We start from the raw sequence: 24,202 nt of genomic DNA, 5'->3' as shown, positions 1-24,202 counted from the left end.
AAATATAAGTTAATTTCGATGCTTTGTGTTTCAATTGAACAAAAATTATTTTAATGATATTTTATACTTCACCAGTGTCTATAATTTATAACACTTCAAGAATAAAGGTGACACATGTTACGCGTTACTTGCTTCTATAGAATGAGACCTATAGAAGCAAATAACGCGTAACATGTGTCACCTTTTTTTGAATTGTGATTGTGATCACATAATAAACAATCAAAAGCTCAGCTAAAGCTCTGTCTTTCCATAGAAAGCTCTTTTCAACCGTCTTTGTCTTTTCAACAGGAAGACTATTGTTTTCATCACGCGTAATTATGCCAAGAACATGTATAAACATCAAAGCGCTACTGGTTTAATTCAATGTTTTCCTTTAATATCTCTAAAATACATCAATATCAACAACTATTACTGAATTCCTTTTTTTATCAATATCTTTCTACAAATACCATAAATCTATACTTAGTACAGTGGAACCCCTCATGACCAGTTTATTCCGTTCCAGTGACTCACTTGTTTAACAAAAAACTAGTTATATGGGAGGCTCTTTTCTATATAACTAGTTTGAAAAGTAAAATGATTGGTTCCAGGTATAAGGATGTATACATATCTAAAAAAATGGGAAAGATCTTCATAATACTAATAATTTTAGAGAATATGAGTGGTATAGTGTTTTTTTTTGTCATTATCACTGACAATTTTACTAGATTTTTTTGCCGTTTGTTTAGTTTTTAATCATTATGATCTTTTTTTAAACGGTCTTTGATTGGTGTGTTAGTTATTTAGTTAGATAGCTAGGGAAAGTTAGTTGTTCTGCTGTGAATGTTTTCAAAATTTGTTGTGGTAAAATTTTGCACGTATAAAAAATAAAAGCTCAAATAATATTTTTAAACATCATGATAAAATCCTTGGCATAAAATATGTACTACACCTGCACATCACATATGTAGTCATACCGAACTCCACAATTTGCCCTTCATCAAGGGAGATTCAGAAAAGCGCACAAGAAACACATTTGTGCATCACACAATACAGGGTTTACCTATCTAATCGCTATCTATCAAAACGGAGTATGAGAAGTATGAATCGGGCTTAGTAAACCATGGAAGCGGCCAACTTTGGATTTTCTTGTTTTATAACTGTAAAACAAAGCTTTTTAGGGTGTAGTTTAGCTGATCTGTAAGAAATTTTCATATGATTAAGTTAAATAACAAATTAAACAAATTCAATTTTGCAAACAAGATTTTTGCGAACAATAATTTTGTGACCACGATATTTGTGACCAAAATCTTTGCGACCAAGAATTTTGTGGCCAAGAACTTTGTGACCAAGATTTTTGCGAACAAGAATTTTGCGACCAAGAACTTTGTGAAATGAATCAAGCAAAGCAAACGTTATAAAAACTGCAGACCTGCAAAATGTCGGTACTGATAAAGGTTGGTCTACCGTGATTCAATTGCCTGATCAACTTGACCACTGTAAAAAACCTGACCTTTCTAATAAAAGAAACTGCACAAATTTTTATAATTCTGATGCATCACTTTTACTGCTTCTCGGACACAAAAAAAAACAATGAATTCCAAGTGCTCCACATTGATCATTCTGTATTTGTGTATTTGTAGACTTGTCATCCTTACCATCGAGACAACCGATAAAGTTCTTTAAATGTTTGCATAATTAAACGAGCGAGAAGATGAAAATACTTCATGTTTCACCGTTATGAATGTTTTTGTTGCTATTTAGGCGCAGAGACAAAATATGCCTTGGCTTTCAAACAATTTTCGTTCTTAATAGCTTTTGATTGCTAAAAAAGTTATTAACAAATACCCCTTAATATTTGTAAGTAGATAATTTGAGATAGATTTAGTTTTTCGTTCGTACGTGAATTAAAAACAAAACAAATCAATCGAATATAAAAGTGGTCCATTTGCTAGAGAAATTCTGGGGATCCCTTTAGGCCGGGGCCTCACGCAGCCACTCAGTCCACTTATAGGAAAATTCGGCTCTGGACAAGAGACAGCAACAGAACAAACGTGTATATTATTCATAACATTAAACACATTTAAAAGCACATTACGAATTACGAATGTATTTATCGTTCTTTTTATTCAAATTTTCTAGTCGAAGCTTTTACTCCACAACAATCTGACAGTTTTGTAATCTAAGCTTTAATAAATAAATAAATTAAGAATACATTTTGGCAAGAGAGAAACGACAGCTCACTAACAGTGTTTAAATAAATAACTTCATAAAAAGACCCCTAAATATACCTTCAAGAGGGCAAGTTTGCATAGGCACAGTTTTTGTCGGAAATTGCATACCCTTACTAATGTTCTTAAATAACTCTATTCTCCAATCAAAGCTCAGTTGGGCTTTTGTCCCGAGTAGGGAAGATCGTACGATCGGCCATATCCGCCGTATCCCGTGTGACCATGTCCCACCTCATCGTGTTCCGAGTGCGAGTGAGAATACATCGGTTTGGCGACAATCTCGTACGTCGTTGACTTATGACCACCGCCGCCTCCGCTAGCCAATGACTTCAGTCCAACAATGGCCGCCAGCATCAACGCCAACAGTCCCGTCATGAGCGCTTTGCCAGCGATCAGTGCCAATGCTCCCAGTCCGATCGCCGCCAGTGTTCCTGTAAACATTTATTAGCATTTAGCACATTGAGAACATCGAAACCGCAACCCTATACTCACCCTTCATCATCATGGCACCGGCGATGAGAGTTTCCAGTCCACCCTTCTTGCCCAGCTTGCCCTTGCGTCCGGCGAACACTTCCCGTGCCTTCTGGAACGCATCCCCGTCGACAAACTTCAGCCGCAACGAGTGTGTCTGCAGATAGTCGTTCAGCTTGGTCAGCAAGAACTCGTCCAACCGTCGCTCCGGATTCGTCGGGAAGATGCGCGTCACCTCAGCAATTAGGTCCGCGGTACGGGTAATGTTTGCACCCGGATCGCGCACCACACTAATGCCCGCCATCAGGTTGTACTCTTTCTGGTTGGTGACACGCTCCAGGAAGGACACTAGCTCCAGCTTCAAACAATTCACGCTGTATCGCTGATCACACATTTTCTTGGACGAGGAAAACACAGACCCACCGCCATTGCCCGCAATGGCTGCTTCCGTGGCGTACATCCAACTCGCCAGAACCAGCACTGCACTGAGGATAACTTTCGTAGAACGCATTGTCGCTATGTTGAAGTACTGCTGCTGAAGGCACTGCACACAATTGACAACTGTTTCGGAAGTCGAACACTTGATCACTGACGAAATAACCACCGACATAGCGTACTTTTATACGATCTTGCGCACTTGCCATCGATCATCCCGGTGTTTGTCTCTCCCGAATTTCCCTCGCCAGGGCAGGGGAGAACCGCAGAGATGAAAAATGATGCCAGAACCAGGGCCGAGGGGAAGGAAGAAAGGCGAACAAAACCGTACCGCTTGGCCCTAGATCGTTTGCCTCACTAGACCCGTGGACGCATTTTCGCTGAGGTTTGTTTAACGCATGATTAGGTTTGCTGGTGCGATCGCGAAGCCCTCGGAGACACCTGTTTCGTGGCAGCCATCTTTCGTCTCCTTCCGTTCGCTACTTGATCTTGGCCTTGCCACCGGTGAAGAACCAACGGTGGGCATTACGATGCGAAGAAAGGCAGAAGGAGGAGAAGGAAAACTTTCTGTGGATGGTAATAAAGAGGTAATGATCAAGATTTTCGCGGTTCAATTAGATTTGTCGGTATGAAGTGAAAAGCTGCTCACACTCTCCACGTGCATACGCTTCTGTCTGGGTTCTGTGGGTTAGGGGGAGCTCAGAAGAAAAAAAAACAAAGCAAAAATACAACAACTCTCCAAAGAAAGGTACTGTTTGACGCGCTCCAGCTGCAAGTTGCTTCGGGACACCATTGCGACACAAATTCGAGCAAATCCACTTTAGAGTACGGGCTATGAAACGGATCGGCCTCATTGGGTTAGTGAAGCGTACCGTAAAGCTTTTCCCTTTCAATGGCGGGCATTCCCTTGTTGAATGTGGAGCAACCGATCACCGTACGTTTGCTGGGTGCACGCGTTTTTGTCATTACACGATTATTAACCAAATATTCTACCGATTTGTTCGACAAACTTTCACGCCAAACCAATGGAAACCATTTGCATGCGGTTATTCGGATGATCGAAAGTACCATTTCTTTCGTGTTATTCACAATTGTGATCTAATTGTGATATTACAATGATTTATGTTCTTTTGAGACATGTAGTAGTTTTTACCTACTTAATGTTAGCTTTCAAGTAAATGAATGTGCATAAGACAGTGAAACTACATGTACTCACATCACTTGCTTAGTATTAAAATGCCTCTCAGTAACGTTATTTTGAAACAATACGGACCGCGCACTGACAAGTTTGAGGGCGCCTCCCTTAGTCCTCAAGGAGCTCCCTTTAGTTCTTTGCTCACCATGCAAAAGACCCCACCAAATACCATCGCTTTTAAGAAACTGAGGCATGTCCACCCGCAATGTAAATTTGTTACAAGGAAGTTTTAATAATTTAGAAGTTTATTGTATGACAACATTTGTTAGTAATTTTAGTATAAAAATTATGTCCAAGATCTTTTGTCATTCTCAAGCCTGTTGCATCATTCTAGCGACCTATCGAAATAATTCCTCATGTAATGTTGTCTTATGCGCCACTAAGTATGCAAATATTTCTTACGGTTTGATACGCTTGGTTTGGTATTTTTAGTAAAACAAATTACAATTTCAAAGTATACTTTATGCATACCAAGCATGCTGTACCAGTTTTTGCCAGTTAGTAAGTAATTAGTAATTAAGTAAGTATAGTAAAAATCTAGTAAAAAATAACAAGCCGGTCTCGTGGCACAGTCGTCAACTCGTACGACTTAACAACATGCCCGTCATGGGTTCAACCCCCAAATAGACCGTGCCGCCATACGTAGGACTGACTATCCTGCTATGGGGGGTTATCCAAAAGTCCCTGAAAGCCAACCGGACAAGTGGTACAGGCAGGCCTTGGCCAACAACGATTGTTGAGCCAAAAGAAGAAGTACAAAATAGCATAAACCACTTATCTCTAGAATAGCATGGGATTTTTGTACTAATGCCAAATATATTCTTTTGAAAGCATAAAAACAGCAAAACATTTTAAAACAATTTTCAATGGTACTCTAGATAGAATCCAACCCGCAAACCTCTAATATTTCAGATAGGGTATAAAACGCAGTGAAACATATTATGACAATGTATTTCTAACTGCAATGTTCAGATCAGTGCTCATCACCTAGCGTCGATAATCAATCAACTGATGTTTATTGAACATCAAAATCAAGATGAAGGTAATTTCGATCCACATGAGATAAGATGTATCAATTTTCTGTCGTGCCCACACCATCTCTCTTTGGTAGTGCGTTCCAAACAAATCCAAATCGTTGGCTTAATACACCGTGCGTACGTGTTCCCCACATCGCCAGTAACCTCGAGCACACTAACCCCATTCGCGCCGGCAAATGATCGGTCGGTGATCGATCGTACTCATGGTATGGTGCCGTTTCTAAATGGGTCATTTAATGCATCTGGAAGGCTAAACAATATTTTTTTGCTTGCTCCCTTCCCCGCATGAGCGTAATCCGTTTTCCGTTAGAACTAACAGCCGACGACAAAATACCGTTCCAGCAGTTTTTTTGAGTATGAATTATTTATCTACCCATTGCTGATCCCCAGTAGCGAGCTGCCTAATTTTCTTCTCCCCCAAAAGAGCCGTCCTTTCGTGCTCCACCCGGAATTCAAACAACGCCGTACACACACTGCGGAACACGCCCATACACATAAGCACACACAATGAGGGTATTCATTTGCCTGTACGCCTTTTATTTACACATCCATACATTGACAGTCACCATCGGTGTGCCGGTAGCACATCAAGCAGGGGCGTGCGGAAGGGCCGTGTTCGATCAATAAATTATTAAAATTAAGCAAATAAATAAAGGCTCCTCGTCGTCGTCTCATTGGTGCAGCGTTTTGGTTGCTGGATGGTAGCTGAGTGAACTAGGAACGGTCTGGACCGATTTCCTGTTCTTGGTCCTTAGGCAATGGAAGCGTACGGGTAGGCACCGTAGGCCAGCTCGTGGGCGGCAGCCTGTCCGTTGCGGTTCCAGTCCTGGTGGACGATCTCGGCGTTGACGGGCTGAGCGCTGGTGATGTAAGCGGTGGTCACGCGCTCCTGCTTCTTCTGGAACAGATCCTTCAGCACGGTGAAGACTGGGGAAAGAACATACAAAATGCGATCAGCTTTAAACAATACCGCCCGCATACACACTCTGCTGCTTGTGCTTACTGGAGAACTTGAGAGCCATCAGACCGGCGATCAGACCCTTGAGCGAGATGAACTTAACGATGGCCAACAGGATGGGCAGCACGACGGCCATCTTCAGCTTCATTGCCAGCAGCAGAGGCAACAGCATCTTCTTCAGGCGGCTGCTGCGAGCTTCTGTAACGATGAAAAGAAAAGAAAGTTTTATAAAGCGTTATACCAAAGCTTTGCGTTCGATCGACAAAGCTTCAAGGTTGCTCCGCGATCGAGTAAAGCTCTCACTTCCAGGGGATGAATTGCTATGCAACATTTCATACAATATAAAATCACTTCAATGTTGCATGGAAGATGGGGATTTTTTATATTCGTTATCCTATTCTATCGTTATCCTATTACAATAGTTTTAATTTCAATATGGTTTAATAAATTATTTCTTTTATTCTGTGTCTATCTTCCCTAGATTTAGATTGTATTGAAGGATTATACATTTTTTAGTTTATTGATTTTAACAGATACCTTAGCATATTGATCTCATTCGCCTCTTCAAAGATTATTTTCATACAGTTCATACAAATGTACAATACGACAACATTATATACTAACAAAACGTTCCAAATACAAAGAAGCTCTTGCACCTTTCCCCAACTAAACTGACAGTACTCATTCAGCATTCTCTTAACCTTTCATGGAATCAAATCAATTTTAAATACCTCTTCAAGCCTCCATACAAGTACCCGCGATGACTAAATAACTTGAGCAACTCGCAAAAAAGACAACACGCAAAACCTCTCAGCGGCTGTGGCAAGCTAATTTTATGGAAGAAAAGTAAATAATTTTATCCCGTGAGAGCACCAAGCCGCAACAAGCCGTGAGCAAACACGCATCAAATCCACCTTCGGCCATACTTTCTCCCATTGTCTGGGCAATTATGATCCCAGCGAACATCGCGCAGCCCCACCCCAACACAGGAGGGTGTATCAATGTCGCCCCAAGGCCTTGTGCTCGCCCACTCACATACGCGTCTTCCCCAAAGCGTGTCGCTGTGTATTGATTTTGGGGGAAAGTTGCTGTCGGCCCACAATCGCACGTCTGTCGTTGTCCCGCAGCGAAGTTCTTAAGCGCCTGCCTGAATTGCGTTGGACGCACTTGTTGGTCGCGTCCGAGGCTCAGCACGCCAACCACCCGGCAAGGTGGCCTGTGCCAATGACCCAGAAACGCCCGACAACAGCGAAGCAGAACCGAACGCGAACACTACCCCGTTCTCGACGTTCCATGCGTGTGTGTGCGGTAGGAGTTCATCGAACCGAAAACATGCTCAAAGCCCGAAGCTCCAAAGAAGTGTGTGTATGTGTGTGTGTGTGTGTGTGTGTGTGTGTGTGTGTGTGTGTGTGTGTGTGCGTGATTTTTTGTATCCCTTTTGCTCGCACGATCGTTTCTCGTTGGAGCTCTACCACCCGACCTCGAAAGATGACGATCGTGATGCTCACACGCAACGCGTTCTTGATCATTTCTCTCTCCCATTCCCAACTCGCCCGTACTGCTGTACCCAAAACAAATGGAGGGAGAACGCAGGGTGCTACGCTAAAGGGTGTGCCATAGTTAAACATAACACCCAAAGAAGTATGTCTTTCGAGCGACTTTCCCTTTTTTTCTCGAGGAGTCTTTTTGTCTTTTTTTTCGTGTATGGCTTGTCTCACATCCTCTCTCGCTCTTGCATTCTTTCGCCTTCCTCTGGGGTGTTTCATATTTAATTTGTAGCTCCTTGTTGCTGTTGCTGCTATTGTTATCCGACGCTGTATGGGGCGGCTCCAGTGTGGGCTAAATATTTTGGAGAATTTTCGAAAGCCGGATCCACTGGATCCCAAAGTGAAAGTTTTTCTGATGCTTTGGCGAGTAGCGAGCCGGAGACAGGTATTTTGTCGAGGCGCAAGTGTCCTGGAAATATGCGCACCGGCGCAGGACACCAAACAGTGGGAAGCGTGCAAGTGAAACGAATAACAAAAGCCCCCCCCCCCCCCCGGTGCAATTACTCGAACGAGATGTTCATTAATCTGCACGGGGAGTTGCGCACGGTGCCGATGTCGGTGCGTTTTAAATGCGGTCTGTCTTCTGAAACCGGGGTCGGGCTTTTGCGCGGCTTTCGAGCGTTCCCTTTTATTCTGTCCCATTGGCCCATCAATTTTGTTCACGGCCTTAAGCTGACCCATTGGTGGCTTCTCGCGATATTTAAAAAAAAAACAACGAAAATATAATTAAGAAACTATGTACAGAGCTTGAAGTTGAGTTATGATGGTTGCGGTGCATTTCTTAACATTAACCGAGGCATATCATACCAGCGTAAGATTAGCCGAATTATTATCTGTGCCCACCGCGTCCAGAACATCTTCGTTCGGCCAGCTAAGACGGCAGCACGACGTAACTTTCTCTTTCGACCGCGATATGCCCTCTAGAGAACTGGTTCAGTGTACCCGTTCTCTCTCGCGTTTTTTAAGAACCTGTTCCCGATGTCGATGACCTATTCTAATCGTTCTCACCTTGGGGCTTCATCTTCGGGATCTTTTGGGTGAGGTGAAAGTTTATTCTGGAGCCCAGAGCAAACGAGGCAATTCGACCCCATCGTCCGTGCTCAGACAAGATCTAAACAATCGTAACCGTGGTCAACCTTGAACCCATACACCCTTTGCTGGATTATGCTAAGGAAGGTAATGGCCATTCGCTTCCGTAACATCTAGTTTTGGGCACACAAGAGAACTAAAAAAACCTCTCTAAACTACACCAAACGTAAGCTACCTATACGTCCGGCACCCCTAAAATTCCAACGAAAGTGAACCTTTTTGTGAAAGTTTTTCGTCTTAAAAAAACTACGTCGGTGAGGCACGCTTCGCCTTCTAACTGGAGCGGCTGTTCGTCCCGCAGACACGGACAGCACGGTTACGTACGGCGTACGGCGGGAAAAGAATCCTACCCCAATATACACAATTCGCAGCTGAGATCGGTGATGCATGCGGCCTTGGAAGAAATTCCTGCACAAGGGTGCACAAAAACATGCGCAGTGAAAGATACCTGAACTACAAAACGACCTCCACCAAGCGGTAAGAGATGACGCTAATCTTTGCGTTTCCTCTTCACAAGTTCGCCTTTCTCCCGAGCCAGTTGGAGGGGGGGATTGCAAAATAACTTCTTTTTTTTAAATGAAACCTTTGCCAGAAGCAATGTCTGGGAAAGATGGGTCGTTCCCTGCCGCTCGAATGATGAAATAGACCCCAATGGCCTAATCACGCATGGCGAAGGAACCATTCCAAGGTTATGAAATCTCTCATCGGGATCTTGTGCAGCTTTGTACACAGGTCTAGGGATGAGGGTTTATGTTTGTGCGATTTTAAATTACATGCTGTACCGCACGCGAACACTATCAACGATTGCTATGCGTCGTGGCATGCAGCAATATGTTCAAGCAAGTCTCAAGTAGTGTCTTGATGGAGAACTCGATTGCTTGCTGTCGGCCCACTTTAAGCTTTAAGACGGTCTCAAACCACATCAGTTTTTGATTATTCCAAATTAATCCCTGTTCTTCACAACCATGCCGTAAAATCTGTAATTTTTTCTGTCTTAGTTTTCTTATTGTATCATTACATTATCACTTCACATTTTAAAAAATCAATCTTTTAACCACTTTGGTACATCTCATCACTTTCTGGTTTCTCGAAACCATCCCAACCCGGACTATCATTCACCACAAACACAGCAAAGCTCTCACCTTCAACGGTGTTCTCCTCGGACGGAACGCTGAACTTGAGCGTGTGCGAGGCAAGGTAGCGGACCGCCCGTTCGGCAAGGTCCTCGTTCGAGCGGGCACCGTAGGCACGGACCTCGTAGTCGTTCGATCGCTCCACGGCGAGCCCACCGAACAGCGGGAACCGGGGCTCGTTGTCGATCTCATTGATCAGGTTGATCATGGCCGATTCCTCCTTGCCCGAATCGGCGTATGCCACCGCACCGAAGGCAACCACCGCCAACGCGGCAACCAGGAAACAACGCTTAGCGACCATCGTGAATGGAAGGATTCGAGCACTGCACTTAGTGGACGGTACGGAGAACAACACTTGCACTTTGGCTGCTGGTCGGATAAGCTAACACGGACAACTGATGCGTTAATTTGCTATTACGATGCTATTTATGCGAATTCAATCGAAGTACCGATCGGCACAGACCTGGACACACGCTCGAACAGTTTTTCCAGCGGAAGGGGTTTCCCGATTCGTTCCAAAACAGTCACCCCCGCCGACCAAAATCGTACGCTCAATCGTACCAGTGTCTAACCGATGTGTTTATGGGGCGAAAACTATCCTACAGGCCGAGCGAGCCCTTGCCAATTGTGTATGCAACGCGCGTGATCCTTACCGCGATCGCTGGAAGTTCGTCCCCTCCCATCAGCAACGTTCATCCTCATCGGCCAACGCTGTGACCGTTGACGCGATTTTGGGCATGTAGGTAGATAGCACGGCCAGCTGTGTACCGTGTACCCCCGTGGACTAACGGTAGCAAATCATAACCGACCAACCGGCCGATCGAGGATGCGAATGTGTGCCAGAACGTGACAAGAATCCAACGGGAATGGCTTTGGAGCGGCTGGAATGTGGCATCGATTCGCTTCCGACTGTAGTAGTGGTTTAGTGTTTTTTTTTACCACACAATTTCTAAGCTCAGCGATTTCGTTTTCGTTTCCATTGATCCATGCCCGAAGACATTACTCCAACCGCTAACCAGACGAGGCGTCTTCATTGAGGGATCGCATTTGAACTAATTGTGCCCCCTCCAGGTGCCGTTCCATGCCGCTCTGACCGGTGGCCATTTCTCCAGCACTAACCACGGCACATCTACAGTGCCTAACCTTTTTGGTTAATAATTGGCGCTGGGTCCATTTCGATGCTAAACAACATTTTGATAGGCTTTAATAAGAGCCGCAGTAGAGAAATTCGGTGTTTCGGTTTATTTAAATCTATGTATCGGGTGCGTCGAACGAGCTGATTGAGATAATTGCCCAGCACATCATGGGGAGAGGGCATATTTTTAAAATCCTTTATGTTTTTTTTTTCGTCGGGGCTCTTGTTTCTAATGTGCCGCCCGAGGGCCAGTCTCGATCGAATGCACTTAGTAGGCAAATAGATGGGAAAAGGTACATGCTCTCTTTTGAGCAAATAGCTCGACGGAAATGAAGATGTACTCTAGTTTGGTGCATTATTGCTTGGAAATCATTATCGAGATTGGCATCTGTGAGGTTCAGTTCCTCCTTACCTTTTGATTGATTGAGGTATAATTTTATGATTTGCTTATGCTCCTTAGCTAAAATCACATATTACATGTAAAATTCCGTTATTCCATAAATATAATTTTAAAATATATGGGATTTAATCATGAAACCTTAAAAAAACAAATGATTGATTTCAAAGTAAAAAAAACTAGGTTTATTAATCGCTTATTTTTTACCGACTGAGCTAATACTAAAATATTTATAAAATAAAATATCATTATCATTATCATCATTATTATTATATTTATTATTATTATTATTATTATTATTATTATTATTATTATTATTATTATTATTATTATTATTATTATTATTATTATTATTATTATTATTATTATTATTATTATTATTATTATTATTATTATTATTATTATTATTATTATTATTATTTCATCGATTGTTTCCTTCATTAATATATCAATTCTTTGGCTGATTGTTTAATCTTATTTTCTGAAAAGATTTTTTTCATTTTAGTTTAACTTTATAATTATTTAAAAGATCTTATAATAATATATCATATTTAAAGAGTTGACTATTAGTTGCTTGCGTAGGTAAGTATTTTAATGACGAATTTGTTTGTGATTAATTAGAGTGTCACTAAAAGATAATCTGCAAAATAAATAAAATTCCACTTCAAACAAATACTGTGTAACCATCCAAAACATTCCATTATCGCCTGTCTACGATCACTCGTGCCAGCCCTCAGCTCCATCGCATTTTTTAGTACACTGCTCACCTACATCTACCTCTGCCCAGGCATGCATGAGTAACGAATTGAAGCTTGCGGAAACAATGTCACATTGCCATTTTCCTGCAACCTTAAAGCTCTCCCAACGGTCAGCACATTTTTGGACAAGGCTCGCAGAAATAAAGACGAAACGGGCACGCACGGTCCCTTACCGGGCGAAACGCTTCATTCCGAGTTCCGGCTGTCTCATCGAACAATAGGACGCTTCTTCGCAGACTTTCCCTTTCGGTGCGGATCCGGCCAGCTCGTGCCTAAACAACAAAGCCGGTTGCTAGGGATGATTTGTTTCTCACATTTCTACGACCTCGTGTGCTCTCTTGTTAAAGAGGAAGCTCCCACTTAAAAAAAAAAACAGGGGAATAGTAAACAGTTTCCCAGATTACCACGGAGTGTCATTGCTTTCCCCCGAAAACAAAAAAAAAGGAACTCTCCCCTTCCACTTTATCACAAGTAAATGAACCCATCCCGTGCTCTGCTCGCTCTGAAGTAACCTACTTTACTGTTCAACGGTTTTGAAGATTTTGGAAAACACGTTCCTTTAAATGCTACTATCAATCGAACTAGATCAGATCAACCCGTCTTTTTTTTTCGACCGCCAGGTCGTTTCTCTGCCGACGAAACGATTAGTTACATTCCTGCTCATCGCTCCGTATCCCCAATCGCGATAGTGCTATCGCTCGAATTTGTGACAATTTCACCCGATGTGCTAAAAAAGAAATTCGGAACTGCCGTCTCGCATCTGGGAGACCCGTTTGCCTGCTGTTCGGTCCTTCCCATGCGCCATCCACTTCTTCGTTTAACGGAAAAGACCGCCCCGAAAGTAGCGGCAGCCGGGTGCAATAACAGTTAAGTCAACAAAGCTGTCAATCATTTCCATCACTCGCACAACGTTCATGACGTGTCTTCCATGCGACGACTCCCCTTTTTTTGTTCCGCACACACTCAAAAGCACTTAAAATCACATAAATAAATGCAAAGCGCGTCGACGACGAAAGATGATTGTACACTATTAGCTGCTCGAATTATGTTTGGGTGCAGATGATTATACCTCTTTTAAGAATGCTAGCAACGAGCGAAGAACCACCACCCCATGCATTGGATGACCTTTTTTCTCAACGGTTACGCGCACGGAAGCTTTGTAGACAAAGAAAAACAGATGACGTAGAAGTGTGTGTTTTTTTAATAAGTCGTTTTTATTTTTATTGCTGCGTTTATTCCTGACAAACGTCTATTGCGGTCTTCTTATGAGAGTATGTTTGTGTGTTGGTAGGTATGAAACCTGCTGGTTACCGAAGCAGGAACAACAAAAGTGCCTGTTCCCTGCCGTTTCGTGCATTACATTGTAGTACGAACCCCCGTTGCGGTGGTCCTACCTAATCTGCGTTTATTGTTGCCCTGTGTACTAGCAGGTTAATGGTTAACTCGTTTGCCCGTTCTGCTCTATTGTGGGTTAGCTGTGTGATTTTGTTCGGAGCCCTTAAGTTTGACAATGTTCGAATTTTGCGTGGTTGCGTTTTGCTTTTTTTAATAATTTAATTACATAAATAAAAATAAATTAACTACCCAATTCGGTCTTCGGAGCGGTCGCGGGACTTTGCGGTCAGCTGTAAACACACATACACCTCCCTGGACGCATTCCTGCTCGGTTCAATTGCTACCTTGATCAACTGACCTGATCTCGTTTCACCGCTCTCACACACCCAAGGCGGTATCGGTAATAATAAATTACTAAACACTACAAAAAAATATTATTACGTTAGAAGACAAATGGAGCCGCGTGCGATCGCACAAACGATCGCGCACGGTCCGAAATGGCGCAGTTGTGTATGTGTGTGTGTATTGTTTGTTTGTTTGCTTTGTGATGAGCGTATGTGTGAGCGTCGCTTTCGTTGTGGTGTATGGTGGCATAGAAGCGTCGAAGAATGAGGCTACGCAGATGCGTCGCGGTCGAGCCGGAGTACCAACCCCGAGCTGCACCTCCGAGCCGAGGAAAGGGTACGGTGAAGCGTGAGCGTGAGGTGTGAAGGATCCGGCAAAGAAGAGAAAGCTAATATCGACTCCCACCCAATCGCACTGCCGATATCCTCCCCCGAAACGTACGCTGCGCAACCCCACCCACCCGATCGGCACTTTTGGTCGGTGTATTTACATAAACGGACATCCGGATATCGAGGTTCCGGGCCGGGCGGAGGTTTGCGTGGGTCCGCTCTCAATTTCGTGCGCGATTGCAGGCGAGTGTGGTGTGTGCGTGCGTGTGTACATTTGGGCCGAGGAGACTAGCGGGTGCTACAGGCAGGAAGGTGGAGAGTGTTGAGCAAGGCGCTGCCCTGGTGGAAATAATGAAGATGCTTGCATCCGGCCCGCTTGCTCCGCTTTCGTCGGTTACAAGCCGCTGCCGGTGCTGATGCTGATTAGCCCGTATGTCGTCCATGACAGAGGACGACAGGAAGACACAGAAGGAAGTAGACTAGATAGTACGTACGAAGGCGAGTTCATCGAGAGTTCAAAGTGTGAAACAGACTGACTGGAAGCGAAGTGACGGAAATCGATTACGGAACCGTGGCTCGGCGGCACAGTCCGACGGCTATTTTACAAGGCTCGACCAAACGGATCACAGGCTCGGGATCCGGAAGCGATCTTGTCCCGCGGTGAATGTGGGGAGTAGGGTTAACAGCCTTACTGCGACGGTGCCTGCGCACTGTAGGCGAGCTCCTGGGCGGTGTCGTAGCTGCGAGCGTACGGGTACTGGGCCGAGGCAGCGCCAGTGTTGGACCAGCCGCCGGCGCTAGCACCGGACGACCAGCCGCCAGCTCCGGCCGAGGCACCGCCACCGACGACGGCACCGGACGATCCACCGGCAACCTTGGACAGCAGGTTCAGGGGCGATCCACCGCCACCGCCGAGGAACTTCTGGGCGGCGAGCACGGCAGCCATCACGAACGCGACCTTCGAGACGAGCAGAGCCTTAACGGCGAGCAGGGCGACGGCACCGAGGAACAGGGGCAGCAGGGCGAACAGCTTGCCGCCGAGGGCGAGCACCAGCGGGCCGAGCACCTTCTTCAGCTTCTTGCCTGCGGAGTAGAACGGGTGCATTGATGGAAATTTTGTTGAAACCCCCCGAATGTTGCAATTTTTGTGTTTTTTTTTTATGGCGTGGAGATGTTACCACGAACCATCACGCGATCGGGTTAGCGTCGATTGGGGGGAGGAGAGTTTATGGTGATTGGCAAGGAGTTGAAGGGTATAGTAGTAGTGGGTGTACGGAAGCAAACAAGAGGAAGGCGATCGGTTAGTACGGGGCACGGCTGGACACGGTACGCACCTTTCTTCAGCAGTCTACCTTCCTCCAGCGAGCGGGCGATCGTTTCGGTCGTCTCCTCGGGCAGCTTGAACTGGATCGAGCGGGCGCTGAACAGGCGCTTGGCGGAGTCGATGGCCAGATCGAACAGGGCATCCGTCTTCTGGTCGGCATCAGCTGGCAGCGTGCTCACGATTTCGTTCTCCGAGATGGCCTTTCCAGTGCGCTCAACTGGCACGGCTGGGTCTCTGTGATGTACGTGGAAGAGGGATATGACAATACATATTATTGTGAGGTATTTTACACATTGTATAATGTTAAAGAAATCGTCTAGGTGCTTTGAGATCGGCATTATCTTTTAGCATTTCTTGGATTGTAGATATCTTTTGTTTGAGGGAGTTCTGGATCATTTCATGGGGAGTTTTCAATTAAGTTATACGTTGGAAGTGGGGACTAAAGTCAGGTGGATTTAATCCTTTTCAACACTAGCATGTAATAGTACAACAATATTTTCTGCAACATTCCAAATATCTATAAACCTACATAATCTGAGCATCAAATCAAGCTTTCTCTGGATCAAGAATAGAAAGAACCTGCGCAAGTTAACTGTCGACCTACTAACATCATTCCTAGTCTCGCTTATGCCACACTTCGTACGAACTCTGCCAAGATATTAATAGATCTTCTCGCCGATTGTGAAATGCTTGCATTCTAACTGCTAACCCATTTCCACTCGTTCTTTTTCACAGCTCATTCTTCGATCATCTTGATACACTTTACACCGTTCCACAAAACAAAACTCCACTCGCCAAAAGAACCTTGCTCCGCTATCAGTGTTGAGGTAGGAACATGCAAATCACCTTGTGAAAGTGACACCAGGAGCCAGCTCAATGTTGGCGGCACGGGCAGCACGGTTCAGCGCGGTAATGCCCTTGACGGCGAAGCAGGTAGCCATCTCGTCGCTCTCCAGGCACGATCCGAAGTACTTGGCCATCATGCCGAATCCTCCGGTCTGCTCGGTGGCTGGTGCCGGGGCGGCCATGCCCACGGCCAGAAGGGCAGCGATTGCGATAAACACTTTCATTCTAATGCTTTGCACTTTGCGTTTTGCACGGCAGTTGCTTGGATGCACAAATGTTCTTGCGATTGCTCACTCTTGTCTACACTTTCACACACACACCAGCACACTAGCACGTGGAGTTCGTTCGGGGGGTTTTGTCTCGTTCGAAACGGTCACTACTTCGATCACTTCGCTTGGTAGAAAACCAGAGCTCGTCTTTCTTCAACGATCGTTAATGAATTGTGCCGGTATTCGAATGCTGTAACCCCTTTTTATAGCGACCGACAAAACGTAAAATCTCCGAGCATCACTCCCTCACACACATGCACACACAAACACACACACACGCACGCCAGAGCGAAGATCACAGATGAGAGACTGTGCCAACACATACACACACAGCCACACAGTTCGCTCTCCCGATTGCTTCTTCAAACAACGAGATGATGATAAATTGTAATACCGAGATATTATGTTAAATAATTTTTCCATCCGAAATGGGGGATGCCTGCCACGAGCGAGCATGCGCTGGAAAGAGAGCGCGCCCGGTTTGGGGATGGGGGGATGCTCACGAACCAGGGCCTGGCCGCGAATCGACCAACCATGCCCGATCGTGCCATGCCCGCGGTAGAGATGCAGAGAGAGAGAAAGACAGAGCGTGCACGAATGAATCTGAACGAGCAGGCGATCCGGCTCGCGGTTTGGAGATAATGCTCAACAAAGGCACGATCGTGCGCCTGGGGGAGGCCAAAGAAAGAGCGCTAACTGCGGTGGCACTGTGCGGAGAAAGTACAAGTGAGAGAGAGTGAAGCCTCCGAACGGGGATGATACCCTTACTTGGAGATCAGGTGCGGGACACACTATTGTAGTCGATCGCGAGCGTACGATCGGGGTGGAAAGAGAGGCGAGCTTTGGCGTGGAGCTATGATTACAACAATCCGGCTCGAGGGTTTTGCCATCGGGGCGTTGTCACCGTTATCTGCTAAGCTTATAATAGGTAAACTTTAAATTATAAGCAACAATATGTTTATTACACTAATACATCATTGATAATGAATTTCGCTACAAATAAATGCTACCTTAACAAACAAATACATAAATGGAGAGAGAAAAATTTAACAATTCATAATAATTTTAATTGAAATAATCCAAACAGTTTCAATTGCAAATAAAATAAATGTATGAAAAAAGAAGACACAGAAAGTGTGTCAGCAACAACTACATCATCAAGCATTTCGATGAAAAAGCAAAATATACGAACAACATAGCAAATTTTGGTTTAAATGGTGCAATCAAGGTACATAGACATCAAATCAATAACTTTTTTTGTATGCTTCCTTTTATTTTACTTGCATTTTCGCTTCGACATTCTTGAACGGATGAAATTAAATGATATTCACTAAAATTTCAAATCCTTTATCGCAATATAAAATGCTTAACTCGAATTTTAGCTAGTACAGGAATTTCGACACAGCCTCCCGGCTGGAACGAAACGCAAGGAAAAAGGCAATAAAGCTCTAAATGTCGAGAGAGAGAGAGAAAGAGAACATCGACAACACATCAATACAGCCAGATTCAGCTGGAGGGCGTATAGGTAGACTGGAAGAAGAGCACCGCCTGGACGAAAGGAAAACAAGAAACGTGACAATCTGACATTTTCTTTCTCCTTGACACAAACGTCTCGACACAAGCACACAAGCAAACATCTCGAGTCATCATAATCGCCTCCGGGTGGTTTGCGGCGCGCAAGTGTTGCAATTTGGGCCCAGCCTTTCCCAGCCTTTCCGGTGACCTAATCTACCACTTTCCCTTGAGCGAACACAGGACAAGTGTGAGATCCGGCCACCGCGCCACAAACCCATCTCAGCCCACCCACCCCCCTCCCTCGCATGGGCATCCTTGCCGGGGCCGGTAAAATCCCTCCCAAGAAGATGTGTGGTCACACATTTCTCTGAATCACTCCGCGCACGGTGGGAATAAATGACGCAATGTGCCGCTTTACCGATCGAGCCGGAACGGCGAAGAAACGAGATGGAGGATCACATTTTTTCGGCTCAACAAAATTATTGATCCCACAGGACAACGCCGAAGGGCCGGGAAGAGCTCCACGGACCGCCCCGAGCAATTTTGAGGACACGTACAGTTTTCACTTTTCTTGTTAATCGCAGTACGGTTGAACCTATTTTATCCCACTGCGTGTAAGTGTGTGTGTGTTTGTGTGTTTTCATTCGTTAAAATTAAGTGTGACAAAGAAAAATATTTACACGAAGCATCTTTGCCAAAAGGTATAGACCACGCTGCCAAATGGAACGGTGTGTCCAAACTGAAAATTTCAATTAACCCGAAGCCATTTTGACAATGTAAGTGTCCAGAAACAAGAAAGGGAAGAGCACTTGCCAACGGCCATCGAGGGATGACAAGCATGTTGTTACCACCGATGGACAACTACAGCGGAAATGGGAAAACAAAAGCACCTCTCACGAGGCCCTCGGGAAAAGCCACCAGGCAACGTCTTCCAGCGGCACCGGGCTGCCATATTGCCATTCTCCAATCCGAATGTAACATTTGGTTTTCAAATTTTGGTGTATGTGTACACTCCCCCTTTGTCATGCCAATGGTCGCTGCTCGATACAGAAACGAAAATGTATCCCACGCTCTAGCCACACTCACGCCTGCCGCAGTGTCTCGCACGCTTCACATTTCGGCGCGGGCCAAAGATGGGTGAGAAAAATAGGCGACGAACCCGGTATATGCCGCACAGCCAACAAGGGTTCGTCGCTTGTGTTGACAACTCATCCAAGGAGAAAGCTTTGCCCTTTCAGCCAACGCCCCTGGCCAGGCCAGGGCCGGGCCAGACTTATTGTTTGACAAATTCAAACGCACCGTTGTGTGCGGATGGGATACTATGGCTCTTCATAATGTGTGCAAAATAAAAGAATAAAATAAAAACTCCCTGCCAAGAGCGAAGAGCCAATAGAACCGAGCCGATTGCTTCGACCGATTGGAGCTGATGATGATGCGTTTTGATGGAATGTGTACGACCGTCGGAGGAATTTGGCGAACGTATCTGGGTCGTGCGGGACGTCAAAAGGGTTACGCGCTACATACCGGTATCACCGGTCTGTTTGCATGTGCGTCTCATTCGTGAGATATTTGCCTCTTGCGGTATCGATCGTTTTCTCCTCCTGATCGTCGGATGATTTTGTCATCAAAGAATGCCACAAAGAGACACGAAAAGTAAGTGCGTGAAGATAAATGAATACCATTATATCGTGTTTTTAAAACGTTAATGATTGTTGAAATTTCTCTGGCAGCAGAATCACAACAATGTCTCGGATAAAAGGGCGAGGCATTAACACTACAATGTTGGCATGCAACGACTCGGTGTGGCAGTATGTTTTATTTTTCTCCTTTATCAACTACTTCTATTTGAAACTTTGTTCATACATTTTTTACTTTACATTTCCAGCTGTTCTTCCCAAAACGATCCTTAATCTTTAAATGATAAAATAACATAATATCATACCGATAATGACATTGGATAATAAAAGTCAAACCGAAAGCAGCTACCGTTGCTAAATTGCACAAAAATACAAATTAAGCTATAACTACGTAGTTCCCATCGTCATCTCATTGCGGTCCGGCCTCAACGAGCCCGTCCAGTCCAACTTCATCCCAATATCGTTTATCCAATTTAGCAGCACTCTCTCGCCACTTCCCATAGCAATTCCCAATAATCGCAGTTTAATCTTCAACCATTTCAAATCTTTACAACTGCCTTGCCCTGTCCGCCCGGGCAGATGAGTCAAGCCGGAGATGAGAGAAAGTGCTGCAGATCAAGTGCTGTTGTTCGGCGTCATCGTTTATTTATTTGACTTCGTCCAGCAGCAGCAGCAGCAGCACGGTTTCGGACGCTTTCATTCATGAGTTGCGGCCGGTGCCGCACGATTTGGTAGCAAATTGTGCCCGCTGGCCATTGGCTTGCAAGGGCTGATGTTGACTGAACAGTTTCACTGAAAATTGTTACGCTTATTGAAAAGCAATTTGGTTTTTTTCATCAAACACTACTAATCACACATGCTTTTGGATGAGCAACTGGCTACCCCATATAAAACCGTAACGCTTAGGCCCTGCGTTAGTCCCCGATTTCACTGATTTGTTCTAAATGTCGTCCGCCCTTTCTTCGGCGAATGTTACACCACCCGCTGCGGCTAACCCGGAACCATTCGTAACAAAAGCTACATTACCACCGGCTGCTTTATCACCAGATAAACGCGTAAAAGGCGGATCGATTTGCCTACCGGTGACCGCCATAGTATCGAGCGGAACCGAACCCGATCGTCTTCGGGCGGTGGCCGTGTAATGCGTACGCTCCATTACCTAACAGTTGCTAATGGACTCGAAACGAAGCGGAATACAAAAAAGCCTTTCGCAACTATCACATCACACAGTTGCCTAGGTCGGTGAAAACGAAGGACCAGGGAGAGGGTGGAAAAGCTACAATACACACACAGACTCGCACACACACGATCACATTTCCGCTGCTCTAGTCGAAGAAAGGTGGCAATGAGGAGAGGGGGGGGGGAGAGGCTGTTGAGGCCGGAACTAGAGCGAACGACGTGAGAAAACTGCCCAATCGCACCAGAAAGCGCCTGCACGTCCGTGCTCCCGTTCCGGGGAGCTGCCCTGGGCCACGGTAGACAGACCGATGGGTAAGGCCCGGGAAGTAAGGGTGGGTGGAGTACGGGCAAGTGTTGCTATCAGCGGCTACCATCTAATCGCTGCCTGACCACCACAACGCTTACTGTGTCGATCGCGGACGAGGCTGGTAGCGAGGGGAAATCGTTGAATTAACACTTGCAAGTGCAATTAGAAAGTTTTGGCGTGCGTGCCACCGGTAAAGGCTTCCCATCGCGCCGGATCCAGTGCGATATGAGCCGGACGGAGCTCGTCGATTTATTTACGTTTATTGCTTAATCTTGATTTTCGGATCGCTCGACGTCCACCTTGCGCTCGGGCAGCACTTGTTAATTCATCTTACACCACTCAGCTCGACAAAGCTCCTGCAATCAGTGCGCTTCATTCAAAGACCACCACCACCACCACCATCACGGTGCGCAAGAAAACCATTTTACCCCCGTCGATGCTTTAACCCGGTGCTAAGTGTTTCCGCAATGGGCGAGAAGTTTTCACTCTCGATTTTCACAACGGCTGTAACGAAGCACCAGCTTGTTGTTGGTGCTTGCTTCTGGTTGCCCGCCTCGAAAGTTCGTCGTCTGCGGTCGCATCAAAGTCACTTTATCAGAATGCTCCGATCAGTTTGAGGTCATTGCACGAAAACGCTCCGTAAAATATCACTTTCTTCTACATTCTGGAGCATCCTGGCATGGGCCCGGTGCGAGGAAGAGTGGAAGCGGCAGCATCCGAAAGGTATTTAAAGGTGGAGGAAAGCGTGGAAAATTGCCGCCGTTCTCGGATGCTGCGCACGACACTGAGCCGATAAGCCTCGTGAACTTCTACACCCGGTAATTATTCACCTCCAATGCGTATTAGTGTAGTTGTGTCTGTGTGTATGTGTGTGTGTGTGTGAGAGAGAGAGAGAGAGAGAGCGAGAGAGAGAGAGAGAGAGAGAGAGAGAGAGAGAGGGAACATGTTTACCCCACTGGTGTTTCTTATACGTGCTCAAGGTCTGCGTTTAGGGAGGGAACTAGACATCGGGATCCAAAGATCTAAACTTTCTCATCCCACAACAACCCTGTCAGAATGATCTGGCGGAGGATCAAAAAATCGAAAACGATTCCATGGGATGCACGGCCCCCTACTTTACCCTATCGTAAAATCCCGATTTCTATCGACATTCCCCTTTCTCACTTGCCACGAATAATATCACAACGCTTTCCGATCATCATCGCCGAACGACGACGACGACGACGACGACTGTTAGGGAGCGCCGACAAGCGGACGCTGCTCTTTCTAATCCTGATGAGCACGATATCGAGGTCAATGGCATCTGGAGAGATGGGCTGAGTTTGACCGTCGTCATTGACCCTCCGCGCCGGACGGGTGCACGAATACTGGCCAGTGACCCAACCCAGCCTGAGAGGGACACAATCGTTGTGTTTAGTGTTTATTTTCATTTCCAATCAAATTACTTCCATGTTGTGCTCCGGTCAGACACACGGCGCCTTCGTAGTGGAGTCTGCCAGGAGCGTTTGTTCGATTGTAGTATGTTTCTTTTTTCTTTCTCTCGTCAGCCTTCCCATTTCGTGCTTCAAACGTTCCCGATTGCGAGTTGAATAGATTGTATGGTTCGGTTCTTCGGTTTTTTTTTACGTGCTGCCCCACCCGTTCCATCATATTCACAACTTGCACGGTTTGCCAAACAGGAAACATTACGCACGGCTCATCTTCCCCACCAACCAGAGCATAAATTGATTCAATTACCGGCCCCACCTAGGTCGCCGATGAAGGCTACACAAATTGGCCCCCAATCCTAGTACTCCGATCAAGTGAGACGATCATTCCTCGCACCCGTGGAAAAGAAAGCTAAGCCACGCCGAATGGCGACACTTGAGTTTTTGCCTGCCCCAAGCGCTGTACAGTATAAGTATAATAAGGTTCATCTTCAATGCCGGGATTGTGTGCAAGACGGGACCTCGGGTCACATTGTCCACTGGATCCGTTGGATCGGTTTGGTGGGGCTTTGGGAAATCTCGGTACGCTCACTTTCGTTTCAAAGTTCCTCCTATTGCTCGCCCGTTGAGGCAGAGGGACGGGCACGGGATGAGATGGAAAGTGAGCTGGAACATTTTCAATATTAGTACACTCTCACTTGATGGTAATGAAGAGGTAAATAACTACAACGGCCGATAGATCGTACCGAACTGCAATCGCTGCTTTTGCCGGCTATTCAAGTCAATGGTAAGCGACGTGGTTAATGCCATGATGGGACCATTTGGGCCGTTTTGTTTACCGCGATCGAAAGTGAGCTTGTGTGTTGTTTTTTTATCTATTTTTTTACCATCGTTGCAGTTTGGCCAAGCATAAAGTGCAATGTTTACTTGGTAATCAAAAGGAAGAATCGAACGATGATTTTAACAACACCTCATCGTGCTCAAACTAAAAGATTTCAATATGAATCGTCAGATCTTGTAGTTGAATTAACTTTATGTTGTGTTGTATTGTATAACTCATTCCTTCATTCGAACATCATAACACCATTAATAAATCGTAAACATTTCCATTCTGATTAAATTGGTTTGTATTACCTCGTCTTCAACTCAAGTTTTTAATTAAACAGAAAGTTACATATTTAGACAATTTTAAGTTATCTTATCGTAAGAGGGAAAGAAAGTCTTATTTCAATAAAAGTCAAAGAATCTTGAGACACATAAAGAAATTAATTTGAAAACATAACTATATGCACAATAACTAAAAGCTTGCAAAAATGTGAGGAAA

At 45.2% G+C, this 24,202-nt stretch overlaps 3 protein-coding genes across 4 annotated transcripts; all 3 read right to left on the bottom strand.

The window, feature by feature from the left end:
- Positions 1-2,113: 2,113 nt before the first annotated feature.
- Positions 2,114-3,262, bottom strand: LOC121588821. Its single transcript, XM_041907216.1, has 2 exons — positions 2,703-3,262; positions 2,114-2,641 (listed from the first exon to the last, which is right to left on the bottom strand). Exons 1-2 carry the CDS (start codon positions 3,190-3,192, stop codon positions 2,364-2,366), a joined length of 768 nt encoding a protein of 255 aa, XP_041763150.1. The 5' UTR covers positions 3,193-3,262; the 3' UTR covers positions 2,114-2,363.
- A 2,576-nt stretch (positions 3,263-5,838) lies between these two features.
- Positions 5,839-10,460, bottom strand: LOC121589190. The gene is made up of 3 exons (XM_041907907.1): positions 10,085-10,460; positions 6,352-6,504; positions 5,839-6,275 (listed from the first exon to the last, which is right to left on the bottom strand). The coding sequence occupies exons 1-3, from the start codon at positions 10,374-10,376 to the stop codon at positions 6,100-6,102; spliced, it is 621 nt and encodes a 206-aa protein (XP_041763841.1). The 5' UTR covers positions 10,377-10,460; the 3' UTR covers positions 5,839-6,099.
- A 3,098-nt stretch (positions 10,461-13,558) lies between these two features.
- LOC121589905 lies at positions 13,559-16,997 on the bottom strand. 2 transcript variants are annotated; one of them, XM_041909157.1, is made up of 3 exons: positions 16,545-16,997; positions 15,709-15,932; positions 13,559-15,457 (listed from the first exon to the last, which is right to left on the bottom strand). In XM_041909157.1, the coding sequence occupies exons 1-3, from the start codon at positions 16,766-16,768 to the stop codon at positions 15,063-15,065; spliced, it is 843 nt and encodes a 280-aa protein (XP_041765091.1). In that variant the 5' UTR covers positions 16,769-16,997; the 3' UTR covers positions 13,559-15,062. The 2 variants fall into 2 exon arrangements, with proteins under 2 accessions (XP_041765091.1, XP_041765092.1); XM_041909158.1 differs by having other exon boundaries at positions 15,727-15,932.
- Positions 16,998-24,202: the final 7,205 nt, after the last annotated feature.

Source organism: Anopheles merus, chromosome 2R, assembly GCF_017562075.2.
Source record: "Anopheles merus strain MAF chromosome 2R, AmerM5.1, whole genome shotgun sequence".
Classification (NCBI taxonomy): domain Eukaryota; kingdom Metazoa; phylum Arthropoda; class Insecta; order Diptera; family Culicidae; genus Anopheles; species Anopheles merus.
The sequence above is the reverse complement of the archived record's forward strand: the minus strand, read 5'-3'. Positions and strand labels throughout refer to the sequence as shown.

Bases quoted from the DNA above. Each gene is read 5' to 3' on its own strand.
- LOC121589905 (XM_041909157.1), bottom strand. From the start codon at position 16,768: ATGAAAGTGTTTATCGCAATCGCTGCCCTTCTGGCCGTGGGCATGGCC. The intron at 15,933-16,544 runs GTGATTTGCATG...CGTACATCACAG, and splicing joins CCTGGTGTCACTTTCACAAG to AGACCCAGCCGTGCCAGTTG. The intron at 15,458-15,708 runs GTGCGTACCGTG...TCTACTCCGCAG, and splicing joins AGGTAGACTGCTGAAGAAAG to GCAAGAAGCTGAAGAAGGTG.
- LOC121589190 (XM_041907907.1), bottom strand. From the start codon at position 10,376: ATGGTCGCTAAGCGTTGTTTCCTGGTTGCCGCGTTGGCGGTGGTTGCC. The intron at 6,505-10,084 runs GTGAGAGCTTTG...TCATCGTTACAG, and splicing joins CGAGGAGAACACCGTTGAAG to AAGCTCGCAGCAGCCGCCTG. The intron at 6,276-6,351 runs GTAAGCACAAGC...TTCTTTCCCCAG, and splicing joins GATGGCTCTCAAGTTCTCCA to TCTTCACCGTGCTGAAGGAT.
- LOC121588821 (XM_041907216.1), bottom strand. From the start codon at position 3,192: ATGCGTTCTACGAAAGTTATCCTCAGTGCAGTGCTGGTTCTGGCGAGT. The intron at 2,642-2,702 runs GTGAGTATAGGG...AAATGTTTACAG, and splicing joins CGGTGCCATGATGATGAAGG to GAACACTGGCGGCGATCGGA.